Source organism: Gobius niger (assembly GCF_951799975.1).
Source record: "Gobius niger genome assembly, chromosome: 3".
Classification (NCBI taxonomy): Eukaryota; Metazoa; Chordata; class Actinopteri; order Gobiiformes; family Gobiidae; genus Gobius; species Gobius niger.
Genome location: NC_136854.1, coordinates 42,170,899 through 42,187,114, shown reverse-complemented (window position 1 = coordinate 42,187,114; position 16,216 = coordinate 42,170,899). Strand labels below are relative to the sequence as shown.

General features: G+C 37.4%; 1 protein-coding gene across 1 annotated transcript in view; it reads left to right on the top strand.

Annotated features, from left to right (window-relative positions):
- The window catches only part of LOC306960881 (neuronal membrane glycoprotein M6-a-like), a 72,198-nt gene extending 60,311 nt beyond the window's left edge, over window positions 1-11,887 (top strand). Inside the window, exons 5-7 of the mRNA XM_079553483.1 lie at window positions 6,121-6,197; window positions 6,272-6,337; window positions 11,705-11,887. Of these exons, the coding sequence (XP_079409609.1) occupies window positions 6,121-6,197; window positions 6,272-6,337; window positions 11,705-11,857 (296 nt within the window). The 3' untranslated portion in view covers window positions 11,858-11,887. The remainder of the gene's footprint in view (window positions 1-6,120; window positions 6,198-6,271; window positions 6,338-11,704) is intronic.
- Window positions 11,888-16,216: the final 4,329 nt, after the last annotated feature.

The following is a 16,216-nucleotide window of genomic DNA, read 5'->3' as shown; positions in this document are numbered from 1 at the left end:
GACAAAAAAGTGACAAAAATGATGGAAAAAAAATGTGATGACGTGAGGAAAAAAGATCCTCTCGGTTTAGGCGGGAGTTAAGAGGTTAAATTAGCCTTTAGCTTCAAGACAAACTCCCTGATCCTCACAAACATATATGGAAATATTTCTACCAGGAACTTACTGGTCTGAGCTCATCTTAATGGAAATGAATACGAACAGGAAGTACTAGCGCCCACAGCTTCAGCTCAGAGGAACTAGCGTAGCCACATTGTACAACAAGCCTAGAAAAAACTCTTCTTTTGTATGTGCCACTCCTTTGTGTCTAATTAAAGCTACATAAAAATAAAAATAAGAGACTGAAAACATGTGAGGTTCAGTGAAAGTTCACAGTCAAAGTGCTTTTCTCGTGCGGGAGAAGCTCCATGAGGCGGACAATCAAATTAAATATTAATAATAGGAATGTAATTCTAGATTTGGCAACTAAAACAAATGGTAAATGGACTCTTATAAAGTGCTTTTCTACCTTTATCAAAGCGCTTTACATTAAGGAACAGTCAGCCATTCACTCTCTCATCCATACACCAGTGTACACAGACACTGGAGGCATATTCAGGAGCTGGGATTTGAACCCATGACCTTCCGATCACGAGATGACCTGCTCTACCACCTGTGCCAAACTAACTTAGTAAAATCAATTCTGATTTTTCACCAGGAGCCATTGGAGAGTTATTGATTCAGAGTTATGTGAGCTGTTATTTCTACCTGTTAAAGGCCTCGAAGCCTGAATTTGGCACAATTTTGAGTCTGTGAAACGTGTTGTTTTATGCAAAGGGATCACAAGAAAATAGTGAAAAGCACTTTTATAAAATATATTTTGATTGATCGAAAAAGAGACGAGATAAAAGCGTGAAGTGTCTTGATCTTGAGAAATGCAGACATGTTGAAGCAATTAAACTAAATATTCAAAGGCAGCAGTGGAAAATCAAAACACATTAACCTCTAAACTCCCACCTGAACACATCCTGTTTTCTCCAGTTTGGCTTTACCCTAATCAAAAAGCCTCTTGGGGAAAAAAGCAACAAAATAGCCACAAAAAATTAGAAGAAAACAAGGATGTAAACGTGACAAAAATTCAACAAAAATTCAACAAAAAGTGACAAAAAGCTCAACCAAAAAGTGACAAAAATTCAACAAAAATGTGACAAAAATTCAACAAAAATTCAACAAAAATGTGACAAAAATTCAACAAAAACTCAACAAAAATGTGACAAAAACTCAACAAAAATGTGACAAAAACTCAACAAAAATGTGACAAAAATTCAACAAAAATGTGACAAAAACTCAACAAAAATGTGACAAAAATTCAACAAAAATGTGACAAAAACTCAACCAAAGAGTGACAAAAATTCAAAAAAAAATGTGACAAAAATTCAACAAAAATGTGACAAAAACTCAACAAAAATGTGACAAAAACTCAACAAAAATGTGACAAAAACTCAACAAAAATGTGACAAAAATTCAACAAAAATGTGACAAAAACTCAACAAAAATGTGACAAAAACTCAACAAAAATGTGACAAAAACTCAACAAAAATGTGACAAAAATTCAACAAAAATGTGACAAAAACTCAACAAAAATGTGACAAAAATTCAACAAAAATGTGACAAAAACTCAACAAAAATGTGACAAAAACTCAACCAAAGAGTGACAAAAATTCAACAAAAATGTGACAAAAACTCAACAAAAATGTGACAAAAATTAAACAAAAATATGACAAAAACTCAACAAAAATGTGACAAAAACTCAACCAAAGAGTGACAAAAACTCAACAAAAATTCTACAAAAATGTGACAAAAATTAAACAAAAATGTGACAAAACCTCAACCAAAGAGTGACAAAAACTCAACAAAAATGTGACAAAAACTCAACAAAAATGTGACAAAAATTCAACAAAAATGTGACAAAAACTCAACAAAAATGTGACAAAAATTAAACAAAAATGTGACAAAAATTAAACAAAAAAGTGACAAAAATTAAACAAAAATGTCACAAAAATGTCACAAAAATGTGACAAAAACTCAACAAAAATTCAACAAAAATGTGACAAAAATTCAACAAAAACTCAACAAAAATGTGACAAAAACTCAACAAAAATGTGACAAAAACTCAACAAAAATGTGACAAAAATTCAACAAAAATGTGACAAAAACTCAACAAAAATGTGACAAAAATTCAACAAAAATGTGACAAAAACTCAACCAAAGAGTGACAAAAATTCAAAAAAAAATGTGACAAAAATTCAACAAAAATGTGACAAAAACTCAACAAAAATGTGACAAAAACTCAACAAAAATGTGACAAAAACTCAACAAAAATGTGACAAAAATTCAACAAAAATGTGACAAAAACTCAACAAAAATGTGACAAAAACTCAACAAAAATGTGACAAAAACTCAACAAAAATGTGACAAAAATTCAACAAAAATGTGACAAAAACTCAACAAAAATGTGACAAAAATTCAACAAAAATGTGACAAAAACTCAACAAAAATGTGACAAAAACTCAACCAAAGAGTGACAAAAATTCAACAAAAATGTGACAAAAACTCAACAAAAATGTGACAAAAATTAAACAAAAATATGACAAAAACTCAACAAAAATGTGACAAAAACTCAACAAAAATTCTACAAAAATGTGACAAAAATTAAACAAAAATGTGACAAAACCTCAACCAAAGAGTGACAAAAACTCAACAAAAATGTGACAAAAACTCAACAAAAATGTGACAAAAATTCAACAAAAATGTGACAAAAACTCAACAAAAATGTGACAAAAATTAAACAAAAATGTGACAAAAATTAAACAAAAAAGTGACAAAAATTAAACAAAAATGTCACAAAAATGTCACAAAAATGTCACAAAAACTCAACAAAAATGTCACAAAAATGTGACAAAAACTCAACAAAAATTCAACAAAAATTCAACAAAAATGTGACAAAAATAATAATAAAAAAAAAAAAAAAACATACAAAAGATGACACAACACAGCAACAACGCGAGGAAAAAGATCCGTTTTGTGGGTCTTAGCTTTCAAATGAGGTGTTACACAGCCAAAAGAGGACAGAATGCATTTGGTTCAGGCGGGTGGTAAGAGGTTAAGGTGCTCGGTACGTTATTGAATAAGATTAAATTCACTTTATCAATGGAAGTATTCATTCATCTTTGAGTTGAATCCATGAGCATTTTCCCGGTTACATAAAGCAAAACCTACAACCGTGGCCTCATTGCACCTTTGCGCGGGCTGGCATCAGCTGGTCCCGGATCATATTTTGGGTGTAATGCGGTTCTGTGGCAGCACACCAAAAGCACCAAACTGGCAGAGTCTATGGAAACCTGTGTGGGCGCTCCAAATGCCACAGCGCGACCCGGGCCGGCGTCCCATCTCCCAACACAGTCATCCTCCAAATGTCAAGCTCCACAGAGACCAGGACGGGCTGGAATATCCGCCTCGTACGTTCGCATTTGTAATTATGGTTAAAAAGCTAAAAATACCAAATTAGTGTCAGGAAAGAGTGAGCAGCGTTTAGGGTCCTGTAAAATGCATGTGACTTTATGCAGATGCCATTGTTTATTTTCTCTTTTAACCTGTTAACTCCCACCCTTCTCCAAATTCTCCAAATCTAAAAGCTTCTTCAAAACAGGCAAAAAACGAGAAGAAAATGAGGATGTAAGCGCAACAAAAAAAAGCTAAAAAGTGACCTAAAAAAGCGACAAAAATGACAAAAACTCAACAAAAAAGTGAGAAAAATCCAGCAAAAAAAGACTAAAATCCAGCAAAAAAATGACAAAAATCCAGCAAAAAAATGACAAAAATACAGCAAAAAAAGACAAAAATCCAGCAAAAAAAAGACAAAAATCCAGCAGAAAAAATGACAAAAATCCAGCAAATAAGACTCAAATCCAGCAAAAGAAAAGACAAAAATCCACCAGAAAAAAGACAAAAATCCAGCAAAAAATGACAAAAATCCAGCAGAAAAAATGACCAAAATTCAGCAAAAAAAAGACAAAAATCCAGCAAAAAAAAAGACAAAAATCCGGCAGAAAAAATGACAAAAATCCAGCAAAAAAAGACAAAAATCCAGCAAATAAGACTCAAATCCAGCAGAAAAAATGACAAAAATCCAACAAAAAAAAGACAAAAATCCAACAGAAAAAATGACAAAAATCCAGCAAAAACAGACAAAAATCCAGCAAAAAAAGACAAAAATCCAGCAAAAAAAGACAAAAATCCAGCAGAATAAAAAAAGCAAAAAAAAAGTAATAAAAAAGTGACAAAAACACTTAAGGGAAATAAAAAGTGACGACAATGGCACAGCGGAGAGAGAATGGCTTTGGTTTTGGCGGGTGTTAAGAGGTTAACCTGAACCAAAACCATGATGTAATGTGAAAGAAACACCTGATCACCGCCATCTAGTGTCCAATTCCCTCTGGAGCAGATTCTGACTGGACTAAAACTGTTCCTCTCACACAGAAAGTCTGCACGATGTAACAGAGACACATTTGGAGCTTTTAAGCATATTTTAAAGTGAAATCTCTTTCTCATGCTGCGCTCCGGGAAGTGAGACTTTTATTCCTGTGGAGAGTTTGTCGTGTCTTGTTAAAACAAATAAATAAATAAACAGAACATGGCAGAAAACAAGCAGCTGTTAGACAGTAATTACTCAAAACGCATTCAAAACTTTACTCAGGATGTGAATACTTAACTGTAAGAGACGTCTGTGTTTATAACTGTAGCTGTTTTAGCCTGGAAGCGAAAGGCTAACGCTAATTTGACGCTAACAAATGGGGAAACAGCACCAGAATCGTGAACTAATTATTATGAAACCAACTCGGCTTGACGTTTATTTAAGTTTCTTCTGTTTTTTAAATCATATTTTATTCCTAGTTCACGTTAAAATGTGGACAGGAAGTCTTTACCCTACACCGGTCAACAGGAAGCTAGCCCGTTAGCCTTTCGAATGCTGAGCCTGCATTAAGTTACACGAAGTATAGGGCTGCTCGATTATTGAAAAAATAATAATCACGATTATTTTTGTCATAATTGAAATCACGATTATTCAAACGATTATTTGTTGCCTTTAAAAAATCCATCAAAAAAATGACAAAAATCCAGCAAAAGTGAAAAAAATCCAGCAAAAAAAATGACAAAAATCCATTTAAAAAAAAGACAAAAATCCAGCAAAAAAAAAGACAAAAATCCAGCAAAAAAAAGACAAAAATCCATAAAAAAAGACAAAAATCCAGCAAAAAAATGTCAAAAATCCAGCAAAAGTGAAAAAAATCCAGCAAAAAAAAAGACAAAAATCCAGCAAAAAAGTGACAAAATTCCATCAAAAAAATTACAAAAATCCATCAAAAAAGTGACAAAAATCCAAAAATGTAAAATTAGAAAAAAAATATATATATATTGAAAAAAAATATATATATTAAAAAAAATAATCTTTTGAAAAAAAATATTATAATAGTTTTTTTGCGATTATGCTAATTTTGTTATCGTTTACTGTTGTAATCGAAATCGTAATCGAATTTCGATTAATTGCACAGCCCTAACGAAGTATATTCTAAAGTGCCTGCATTTGCTGATCTCAACTATTCAGAGCGTTGCAGGACTACAAGTGGACCAATGAGACGTTCAGGTCCATTCAGGAGATTAGGGGAAAAGGAGATGAACCGTTTACTCTTGACATTTCTCTCTGTTTCGCTCCACGTTTTGCCATCGTATGGACTTCCACTTTAATATTGTTCCCTCGTGACCTGCTGGAGATGCTTTTTCATCACTTTGGTTGTTTATGCTTCTTGTCCCCTTCATTATCACAGCCCACAATCCATCCCTGGGTGCATGTCATTCACATCGCCGCCTGCAGAGGGAGCTCCGGACCGATTCAAAATCAAGATTCTCACTCCGTACGACAGTGTCTGACTTTTAAATTGCGGAAATATCAGTGCTGAGATGCCCAAATGATGTTTATTTTCAGTCCTAATGTCGTACAATGAGACTTTACGGTTGCTTTAAGCCCAGTGTTTCCTGTTTTGACAATAAAACACTTACTATTGTACGTTACTGTGTGTGTTCCAGGGGCCGTGACCATCTCCGAGGACAGGAAAGTGTGCACAGGATCCGAGAAATTCTTGAAGATGTGCGACTCCAACGAGGTGCCACACGAAAGTCACAATGTTTCCATCCAAATACAGAAAAGTGGCTGTGGACTAACACTTGTTCTCCCCAGCTGGACCTGACCTTCCACCTGTTTGTGTGCGCTCTGGCCGGCGCAGGAGCCGCTGTCATTGCCATGGTGAGAACAGACCTTAAACATCATCAACGCTTTAGCAAAATGTGTTTCATGTGAGAGAGAAAACGCATCTATAAACGTGACTTAAAGGTTGTTTCTCTAATACAGTATTAAGCTCGACCAAGGGTTTGTTGAAATGTAGAAAGCCTCTGGGAGCACTTAAAGGGATGTTTCAGGATGTTTGACACAGGGCCTCATTTCCTAGTTATCCAGAGTGTTGCTGATTTCTGGAGATATTTTTTTTTGTAATTCATGCAGTTCTTATGTTTTAAGAGTTTCGTGGCGCTAGGCTAGTGCAAGGCTAGTGCATTTCTATGGTATCAGCTAGCCTGCATTACAAACAGTGTGACCCGCTCCACAGAGCACTTGAGGCAAATCACTTACAACACCAGACTAACCATATAAAAGTCTGTGTCCATAGAGTAATTTTAACCATTTTGCATTTAAAAGAACTTATCTTTGAGCAGCATCAGCTTCGTGGTTGTATAAGCTACGCGGCGGCGGAGTGATCTGCTAGAAAATAGTCCCTCAAAATGCGATCATTCAATCCAATCCAATCCACTTTATTTATATAGCACATTTTATAAACAAGTGTTTCCAAAGTGCTGCACATAAAATCGGCAATATAGGAATAAAAAAATAAATAAATATAATAAAATCAAGTGAAACCAAACTATACATTTAGCTAAAACGATAAAATAGTCATGTGATGCAGGTCGGTTATATTCCAAACATTATTCTATGGACACAGACATTTATATTGTTAGTGAAGTGCGTAAGGCTGTTTTTAATGCAGGCTAGCTGATACCATAGAAATGCGCTAGCTTTGCACTAGCCTAGCGCCACGAAACTCTTCAAACATAAGAACTGCATGAATTACAAAAAAAATATCTCCAGAAATCAGCAACACTCTGGATAACTAGGAAATGAGGCCCTGTGTCAAAAATCCTGAAATATCCCTTTAAAATAACTGTCCAGCAGCAACACAGCAACTTTAAAAGTTAGGCAGCAAGTGAAGCCTGTCATTTTGCAATACCACAAGTGTCCACTAGTTGGATTTGGCAGATGGAAATGACCGAGACCAGGGGTTCCCAAAGAGCGGACCAAATGCAGCCCTCGGGCTTCTTGTTGAATTGGCAAAATATCTCCAGAGATGGTACTTTTTACTGAAGGTTTCATAATTCTGCTCAACTACAACCTCAAAAACATTTTTTTTATTGTGGGAATAAGCTGGTTTTAAGCTTCCAAGCTAAATAAAGGTGTGGGACAAGGATTAAAACTCTGCTAAACACACTTTTCACTTCTCTGACCTCGATCTGTGGCTCTCCACACCGTATACACTTCAATATGTGGCCCTCAATGAAAAAGTTTGGACCCCCCCGACCTAGACCACCGTAGTTCTCAAATGGTGAGGCTCAGGAACCCAGTTTTAATGCTTTATGACAAAAATAAAAATGTTAATTTTCACTGAAATGAAACTTTAAGGACATTTTGACCCTGTTTTACTGTGTTCCCAACCAGAGAAACGCATTTCTCGGGGGTAATTGTGATTTTTCCAAGAAGATAAAACTGAATCCTTTTCTCTTATAACTTTAAAGCAGTACTAAGTAATGTCCGTAGTCCCTGTGGGGGTAACACAAGTGTTTATGGGATGATTGGAGGGTCTTTCATCGCCCCCTGGTGTCTCTGGCCAGAAAACCATGTTTGCAACTTGACTGCCACCGGACCGGAGTCACCAATACACACTAATAGAATCACGAAGAAGAAGCTAACAGGCTAACGGGCAAAGCTAACTGCGGGCTAACGTCACTTTAAACAGTATTTACAGCCAAGTTTGAGTGAAAACAAATATTTCCATTGTGTAATTGGATGAATAATATCCCTCTGTCCCTTCGCCTTTTCTGTCAGCGTAGTATTTACTCTCCAAGACAATTAATGCGTTAAAAAGTAGTTACTTGCTACGACACCTGCAGTTGCGCTTATGGCCTCTAGGGGTATTAATTACTTAGTTCTGCTTTAAATGAAAGAGTGATACAAAGAAGCTTAAGAATCACTGTCCTAAACTATAGTATTTCTGTTTTTTCTCATTTCTCAATATCATTCTGATTTCCAGAAACCATCAGAATAGTTTATCCACAGGGACTTGGTCAAAGGCTTTGCAATCCTCTGAAAATGGTCCATTGACTCACTTTAGGGTCACGACCCACTGGTTGAGAACCACTCTGATATACAACCATGTGCTTTCTCTGGTATCTTACTAGCCTGGTTATCGCCAGACTAGATATCACAAGTTATATTTAGTCTGGGGACCGCCATTTTCTCATAGGAGGGCTGAATGAGAGATGACGTATGACGAACCCGCAGTAAACTTTCCCTAAAAATGTCCCTACAGGGCATTAGTCCAGCCCTAACGCTCCCACAGGATCATCCCCGCCGGCCTTTGTTTCCAGTCAGATCTATCAATGCTCGGACGTATCGATCACTCCTTTACCAACTGTACCTATTCATTTAACTGGACGGCTTTAAACTCGCATCGATCGAGCTTATAAAATGATTTTCCTGGAATGTCTTAAGTAATGAGCGTCGTCTTATACAACGGCACGGTGCATTTAAGAGATTGACAACAACAAATCAATTCAAAAGCAGCCGCTCGTGCGTCGCAACAGTAAATCAATAGGTTTGTGTATTGGTTTTATAATTTAATGAGGTCAGAATGTCTCACGGAGCCGGAGCTAATATTACTCTGGAGGAGAGTCCCAGATGAAGGTTCTTAGTTACGGGAATCATCCGTGTTTTTTGTTATTGCGACGGATGCGTTATTGAAGAATGAAGATTTGTTATTACGCGCTTTAACCTCTTAACTCCCACCGGAACATGTTTTCTCCAAATTCTGCAAATCTGAAAGCTTCTTCAAAACAGAGGCAAAAAACGAGAAGAAAATGAGGATGTAAGCGCAACAAAAAAAGCTAAAAAGTGACTCAAAGAAAGCGACAAAAATGACAAAAACTCAACAAAAAAGTGACAAAAATCCAGCAGAAAAAAGACAAAATTCCAGCAGAAAAAATGACAAAAATCCAGCAGAAAAAAAGACTAAAATCCAGCAAAAAAAAGACAAAATCCAGCAGAAAAAATGACAAAAATCCAGTAGAAAAAAGACAAAAATCCAGCAGAAAAAAAGACTAAAATCCAGCAAAAAAGCGACAAAAATCCATCAGAAAAAAAGACTAAAATCCATCAGAAAAAAAAGAGAAAAATCCATCAGAAAAAAAGACAAAAATCCAGCAGAAAAAATGACAAAAATCCAGTGGGAAAAAATGACAAAAATCCAGCAAAAAAAGACAAAAATCCAGCAGAAAAAAAGACAAAAATCCAGCAAAAAAAAGAGAAAAATCCAGCAAAAAAAAGACAAAAATCCAGCAAAAAAATTACAAAAATCCAGCAAAAAAGTGACAGAAGAGCAGCAAAAAAGTAATAAAAAAGTGACAAAAACACATAAGGAAATAAAAAGTGACGACAATGATATAGAGGAGAGAATGGATTTGGTTTTGGCGGGTGGCGATTACTGAGATTTCCATTATAGATAGTTCATTTGGTGGCATTAAGCATCTAGTATTGTTCATAGCAATATTCTCAATGTTTCGACGAGACACAGTGACAAAACACAGGGTGGTCCATACTGAGATGTGTAGGTCGTTCAATCCCTTAGCACGGTGCACTGGCCAGTTTCCCACGCATTCACAAAATGTTTGGTATCCACGTGTTGCATGAAAGGCAACCGAGATGACGCTTAATATGGCACAGGCGTTGCAAAAGGTTTTTCAAGAGGAGGTTTACATACCACGTCTCCACTGGAGGAGCTCCTTCTGACTCCACACTTTCCTGTCTTGTTTTTAACAATTGTTCGGTTTTCTCAGAGGGATCGGTAACACTTTTTTTTTTTATACTACACTTGATACATTGAATTCAATTCGGCTTTATTGCAGACTCGAGGTCCAAAGAGACAGAGGGACGCAATATAACAAACAACAAAAATAAGAAATATTACACAGTCACTTTAAGAAGACAGCTATATCAGTGCCTCCACATCCTCGAGCGAGTTCTGTGTTCAGACTTATTCAAACGGCATATAAAGTGGTGCATGAGACATTTATATGGTTAGTCTGGTGTTTTAAGTGATTTGCCTCAGGTGCTTTGTGGAGCGGGTCACACTGTTTTTAATGCAGGCTAGCTGATACCATAGCCTTGCACTAGCCTAGCGCCACGAAGCCCTTCAAACATAAGAACTGCATGTATTACAAAAAAAAATATCTCCAGGTACCAGCAACACTCTGGATAACAAGGAAATGAGGCCCTATGTCAAAAATCCTGAAACATCCCTTTAAATCCTAAAGGTCTTATGTCTTATTACATTATGTACCTGCAAAGTACTAATACTCATTATTCCATTGTGTATGTACTACATAGATACAAGCTATTACAGATTGTTACAGGGCAGATACATGTGTTAGTGTAAAATAAAGTGTTACCCACATAATTATACTTATATACTGTGTACTAAATTAGGTACAATGTATGGCTAGTCTGATATATTGAGCTTTTTTTCTTTTTTTACAGATTTTTTCACTTCTAAATAGCTTATTCAAAATCTAAACAAGATCGAAAAACCTCCTCTGAACACATTTTGTAACTAACAAAATAAAACTATAAACTTAAAACTGCCTTTAATAATAATTTGTCACTGATAATATAGGCAGTTTTTACGTCCTACACTGCAACAAGTATTTAACTAGATCAGTATAAACATCTCAATTTGAGCATAATAATCCAATTTTTTGTTGTTTTGACTAGTTAAGAAGTTCTTGGGCATTTGTCCTAGATTATTTCACTTGTTCTGAGATGTTTCTGACTCGTTTCGATACATTTCGTCCTTATTTCAGGTCATTTTCTTTGCCAATGGGGCAAGAAAATTGTTCTTATCTCATTGGCAATTTGACTTTCTTATTTCAAGCGAGATTTACCCTAGAACTGGTCTGAAATGTCCTCAAACAAGCAAAGTAAACTCGGTCCGATCAGGAAAAGTGTCTAAATGAGTGAAAACCGCTCAAAACAAGAAACATTTCCTCAATTCAAGTCATTTAAGGCAATGCTTGATATTTACTTTTTGTAGTGTGTATGAAAACACAAAATCACAGAAAATGTGCAATATTTTTTTTTCCAGGCAGTAATCTACAGCAAAAATCTAATTGATACGTCTATTTTTTTTCATAATTGTTTCACCTTTACAATGTCCTGAGAGGGATATTAACGGGCCCGTGTTTGTTGTTTGGCCTAAATCTCTGCTCCATCTGCTCCCCCGCCCGCCCCTCGCAGGTGCACTTCCTGATGGCCCTGGCCGCTAACTGGGGCTACCTGAAGGACGCCAGCCGAATGCAGAAGTACGAAGACATCAAGTCCAAGGAGGAGCAAGAGCTGCACGACATCCACTCCACGCGCTCCAAAGAACGCCTCAACGCCTACACATAAAGCGGCGCCGGAAGGGGGAGGCGCGGCGGCGGGGGGGGGGGGGCGGGGTTTAGGGGGACGGCACGCTGAAAAAAAAACAACGAATAAAAACACACACCAAGCGTAGACGCACATTCACTCACACACACGAGCCTAAAAACGACAACACACGTTAAAAAAACAAAACAAGACACGAGTAGGAATGGGTTTAAACATCGACGAAGGGCGGGACGGCAGACACTCGGTCAATCCATGGTGACTTCTTCTGCGCTGTGAGAAAAATGAACAGCTGCATAACTTAAAATGATTGAGCGCTTTTGACTAGGTGGGATCCATTTTGCTAAATTATTTGGCTTTTTTTTTAACAACCGGTTGCGATATCTCAGAATCCAATCAAATAGTTCAGCACTATCAGGTCTAAGCTAGTCAAAAAGTCATAATAACTCATGTACATATTCATTTTTTTGCCGTTTTGAAACAATTACCTCCAAGAAGCGAAGCGATTTTATATTTTTTCCATCGTTAAGTGGTGCTAGATGATAGAGAGGAACGTAGAACTTTGAATATTTAGTAGTTCGGTAGTGTTTTAGGGCCTCGATAGCTGAATTAGCGCGCTAGGGCGATTAGAGAAACTTCCTTTATCTTTTTTAAACAAATGCTTAGAACGACATAAACATTATTTTTTGTGCTGTTTTTTGCGCTTCGGAAAGCAGCTATTGAATGTGCCGGAACAATCACAGTCCCAGTTTGTGTGTAAAAAAAAAACTTGCAAGGATGCCAAAACAAAAGAAACCCAAAGAAGGATGCTCGTTTATGGCATGTGTTGCGGTAAAAACGCCAGTATTTAACAAAGCTTTCTAGACTTTCTATCGATTTCGCCGAAGCCGTCGTCTGTTGTAGTCGATGGCGACGCCGGTGTTTAGCGATGTAAAGCCGGGCCGGACGTTACGGTAGCTCACTATGGATTGTATTCAGTGTCTGAGGTTCCATTCTTTATCATTTGGGGTGCGTCCCTCAAGGGCATTGTTTCTCCCCCCTTGTATTCTCCTACACACTCGCATATATATATAAATATATATATACAGTATATCTCGACATGGAGCACCACATGAGACATAAACACGATAGATGTGGCTGAGTGGTCGGTGTTGTGCAGGCAGTGTCGTCTGGTGGTGTCATGCTGTGTGTCGTGTCCGTTTTGCCACATTACGATGACAAAAGGGGGGGGGGGGGAAAGGGAGTTTCAAAAATGGTTCCCGAGGAAAAATCTGTATCAACAAAACGGTACAAAATGGGTAACTTTGCTGATGAAAAAAAGAACAAAACAAAAAAAACACCCCACCCGACCATTCCTGTACCCGCTTCTTCTCCCTGTAAACCTTGTATTGTCTCCTCTCTTTCAACCCACTTTCATTAGTTGTTGGACACAATTTGAGATGGGTTTCCGGTGAAAACAGAACGCACTTAGGTGGAATAAATTCGCGACCTCGCTTTCGGAGTGAGTTGGGACGCCGGATGAAGCTGCAGTGACTCCTAAAAACCCTCGAATTAGCGACATATCACGAACACTGAGAGCAAAACACAGCGTAAAGTATAGTATTGAGCAAAATCAGTAGAAGTGAATCGGACACATGCTGTGAAAAGTCAAGGAAATGCTTTGTATTAGTCGAAATTGACCAGATAAGTTACACCATAATCCAATATAATTAAAATTGTGAGGTGTTAATGTGCCATCGCTTGAAAATGAAAAGGATTTCTTCAGTATAAAGTATGAATTGTGCAATAAAGCCATGATTTGGGGAGTTGCACAATTCTAGCTGATGTACTACACACTGTTTTATAATGCTGAGTCGAAGCTCTTTGCAGAAAATCCTCGTCCGTAACGCGCCGAAACTGAGGTTGCCGCTAAATTGAAATATGCAGACGTATTGATGTCATACAAGAGACCAAAACGACTTATCCGTATGCACATCTTACTTTGAATTTGTACGATATAGCACTTAAAATGGCGGCTTACCGTAGATTCGAAAAGCAGCCGTTTTGAAAAAGAACAACTAGTGAAACGGGGTTTTAGTGTCCCCTCTCTCTTCCCGTACCGACCCGATTTGTACAAACGTGTGATTTTTTTGTCCGAAACAGCACATCTTAGCAGCACAAAGTATTTCTTAACGTGTCTCATGCCATTAACGGTCTGTTCCAAATGTTTTTTCTTCACTTTGAAAAACAGTTTTTGTCACATTTTTATCAGTATTATTTATGTGTGATTTTAGCATTTTTGGTATTTTAAAACAGAACATTTTTGGGGAGGGCGGGGTTTTGTGGCGGGTTGTCGGGAGGGCTAATGCGGGGGGTTAATATTTCACTTGATTTCACTCGGTTGGTGCATTCAGTGGTTTACGCACACACGCTCACATACAGAAAGAAACACAAAGACGTGCGGGTTTTAGCGGAAAAAAAAACATTATTTATTTCATGTTTGTTTTTTATTATTATTATTATTATTATTACTACACAGGCCCAAATAAATGTGACCAAAAGATTTAATTTATAAATTTCAAGTTGCTAACACTGCTTGACTTGGTGCGAATAAGCTAAAGACATACTGTGAATCGTAGAATGGGGCGAAAAAAAGGATTTTCAAATACGTTTTAGTGGCTGGTGTTTTGAAAAAAGGCAAAATCTGGGTGGAAAAGCGGTGCCATATGTAGACGCTGATATCAATTTAATGGCAGCTCATTTCTTTAGGAAGCTAACGTGGTATCGGAGACAGCGAACAGGGAAAGGCGATTTTTGGTCACGAAACAAGTTGTGGCAGTTTTGGGAAGGCAGTAGATATTTGGGATTTAGGGCCCAAAGGATTGACAACAATGCAAGGAAGCGAAGGGGTTTTGGGGGTTGCACAGATAAAGTCAAAATAGGCTTATAAAGGTTGCAATACCCAGTGTGACAAAATGCGATTGTAATGATGTGCAAAGATGGGGGGGAAAAAAATGAACTTTCTCCCTTTTCTCCACCATTACTTTACAAATGCTGAATTATGAATATATTTTTCTACAAAATAAAGATGCACAGACATGCAATGTGGTTCAACAGCCCACACATACTTCAAAAAACGGACAATGCTAACCATGAATCTAACGTTAGCTCCATGCTACACGTGCTAACATTAGCAACGAGTGCCGTTTTTCCGCTTCTGCTGAACAATCTGCTGTGATAGAAACATCAATGTGAACCCGGTTTTGGCTTGACTTTATTGGCGTGTGATAAATATGTTTATAGTCCAACAGAAGCAACTAAAAAAGAGGGGTTTTCCTCCTCCTCGGCTAGGCCACGCCCCCTTCTATAGCGAATAATGCTTATCACTTGAACATGAGGGCATTACAGCGAAGTGTTAGCCAGTGGACCAACTTTTTGCCTGGTTTTTTTGGTCTTTGTTTAGGCGACCTAGCACTGACGGTAGGCATAATCGCATTTAGTCGTGGAAGAAGTCCGTCGTCCTAAAACTTCCGACGTTTGCTAAATATTAAACCAAGCAAGTATGTCAAGTTCAAGCTGCCAAAAATGACCAAATTGTACAGCCAGTGTCACAAACAATGGACCAAGTATTTTCCCAACGGCCTGTAAATCACTCATCCCATATCCATGTAGTTAACCAGCCATTAAAACTACTGGGGATTGTATGTTTGTCCTGGTTTTAACTGTGAACGGACGCGTTGATTCTCTATCGACCAATAGAGACGCTCAAGAGGGAAAAAAGTTGTGGATTGAATGGATTTTGAAGAAGAGAAGAGGTTTAGAAGTGACTACCAGCACACACTATAACACACATACAGAAAACAGAACACCTCCATCACCTTTTTGAGCCATAGCTTTTCCTTTTCACCGATGACATGTCACTATTTTATTATCAAACTTTTATTCTTGGAACTTTTTAAATGTGAAATACTCATTTAAATTAGGGACAAATACAGTATAAATGTGTTTTTATTTTGTATTTCTTTTGTTGGGCAGTGTTTTAAAAAAAAAAAAGCACTGTACCTACGTGACTTACTGTACAAAGATATACATATATGTGAAACGGTCAAGGTGAGCGGCCGGGAGAATGATTTCCTTCGGGATGCAGAGTCCAGGGGAGGCTATACAAAACCGATAATGACGCAACGCAGCTCTGGTCTATGGGGGGGGATTTTGACGTTTGGTTTTTGCCGGGATTAGCTTGATCATTGAGACTTGTGTTACCACTTGTGTTCACGTATGGCTAATAAGTTTTGCCGGTGAAATTAAAGGTCATTTATCTGGGGGGGAGCTGGTTCAAAATAAGCAAACGTTAGTGTAAATTTGTTTTAGCTTATAGACAGAATTAATCCTTCTGCTAGTGCT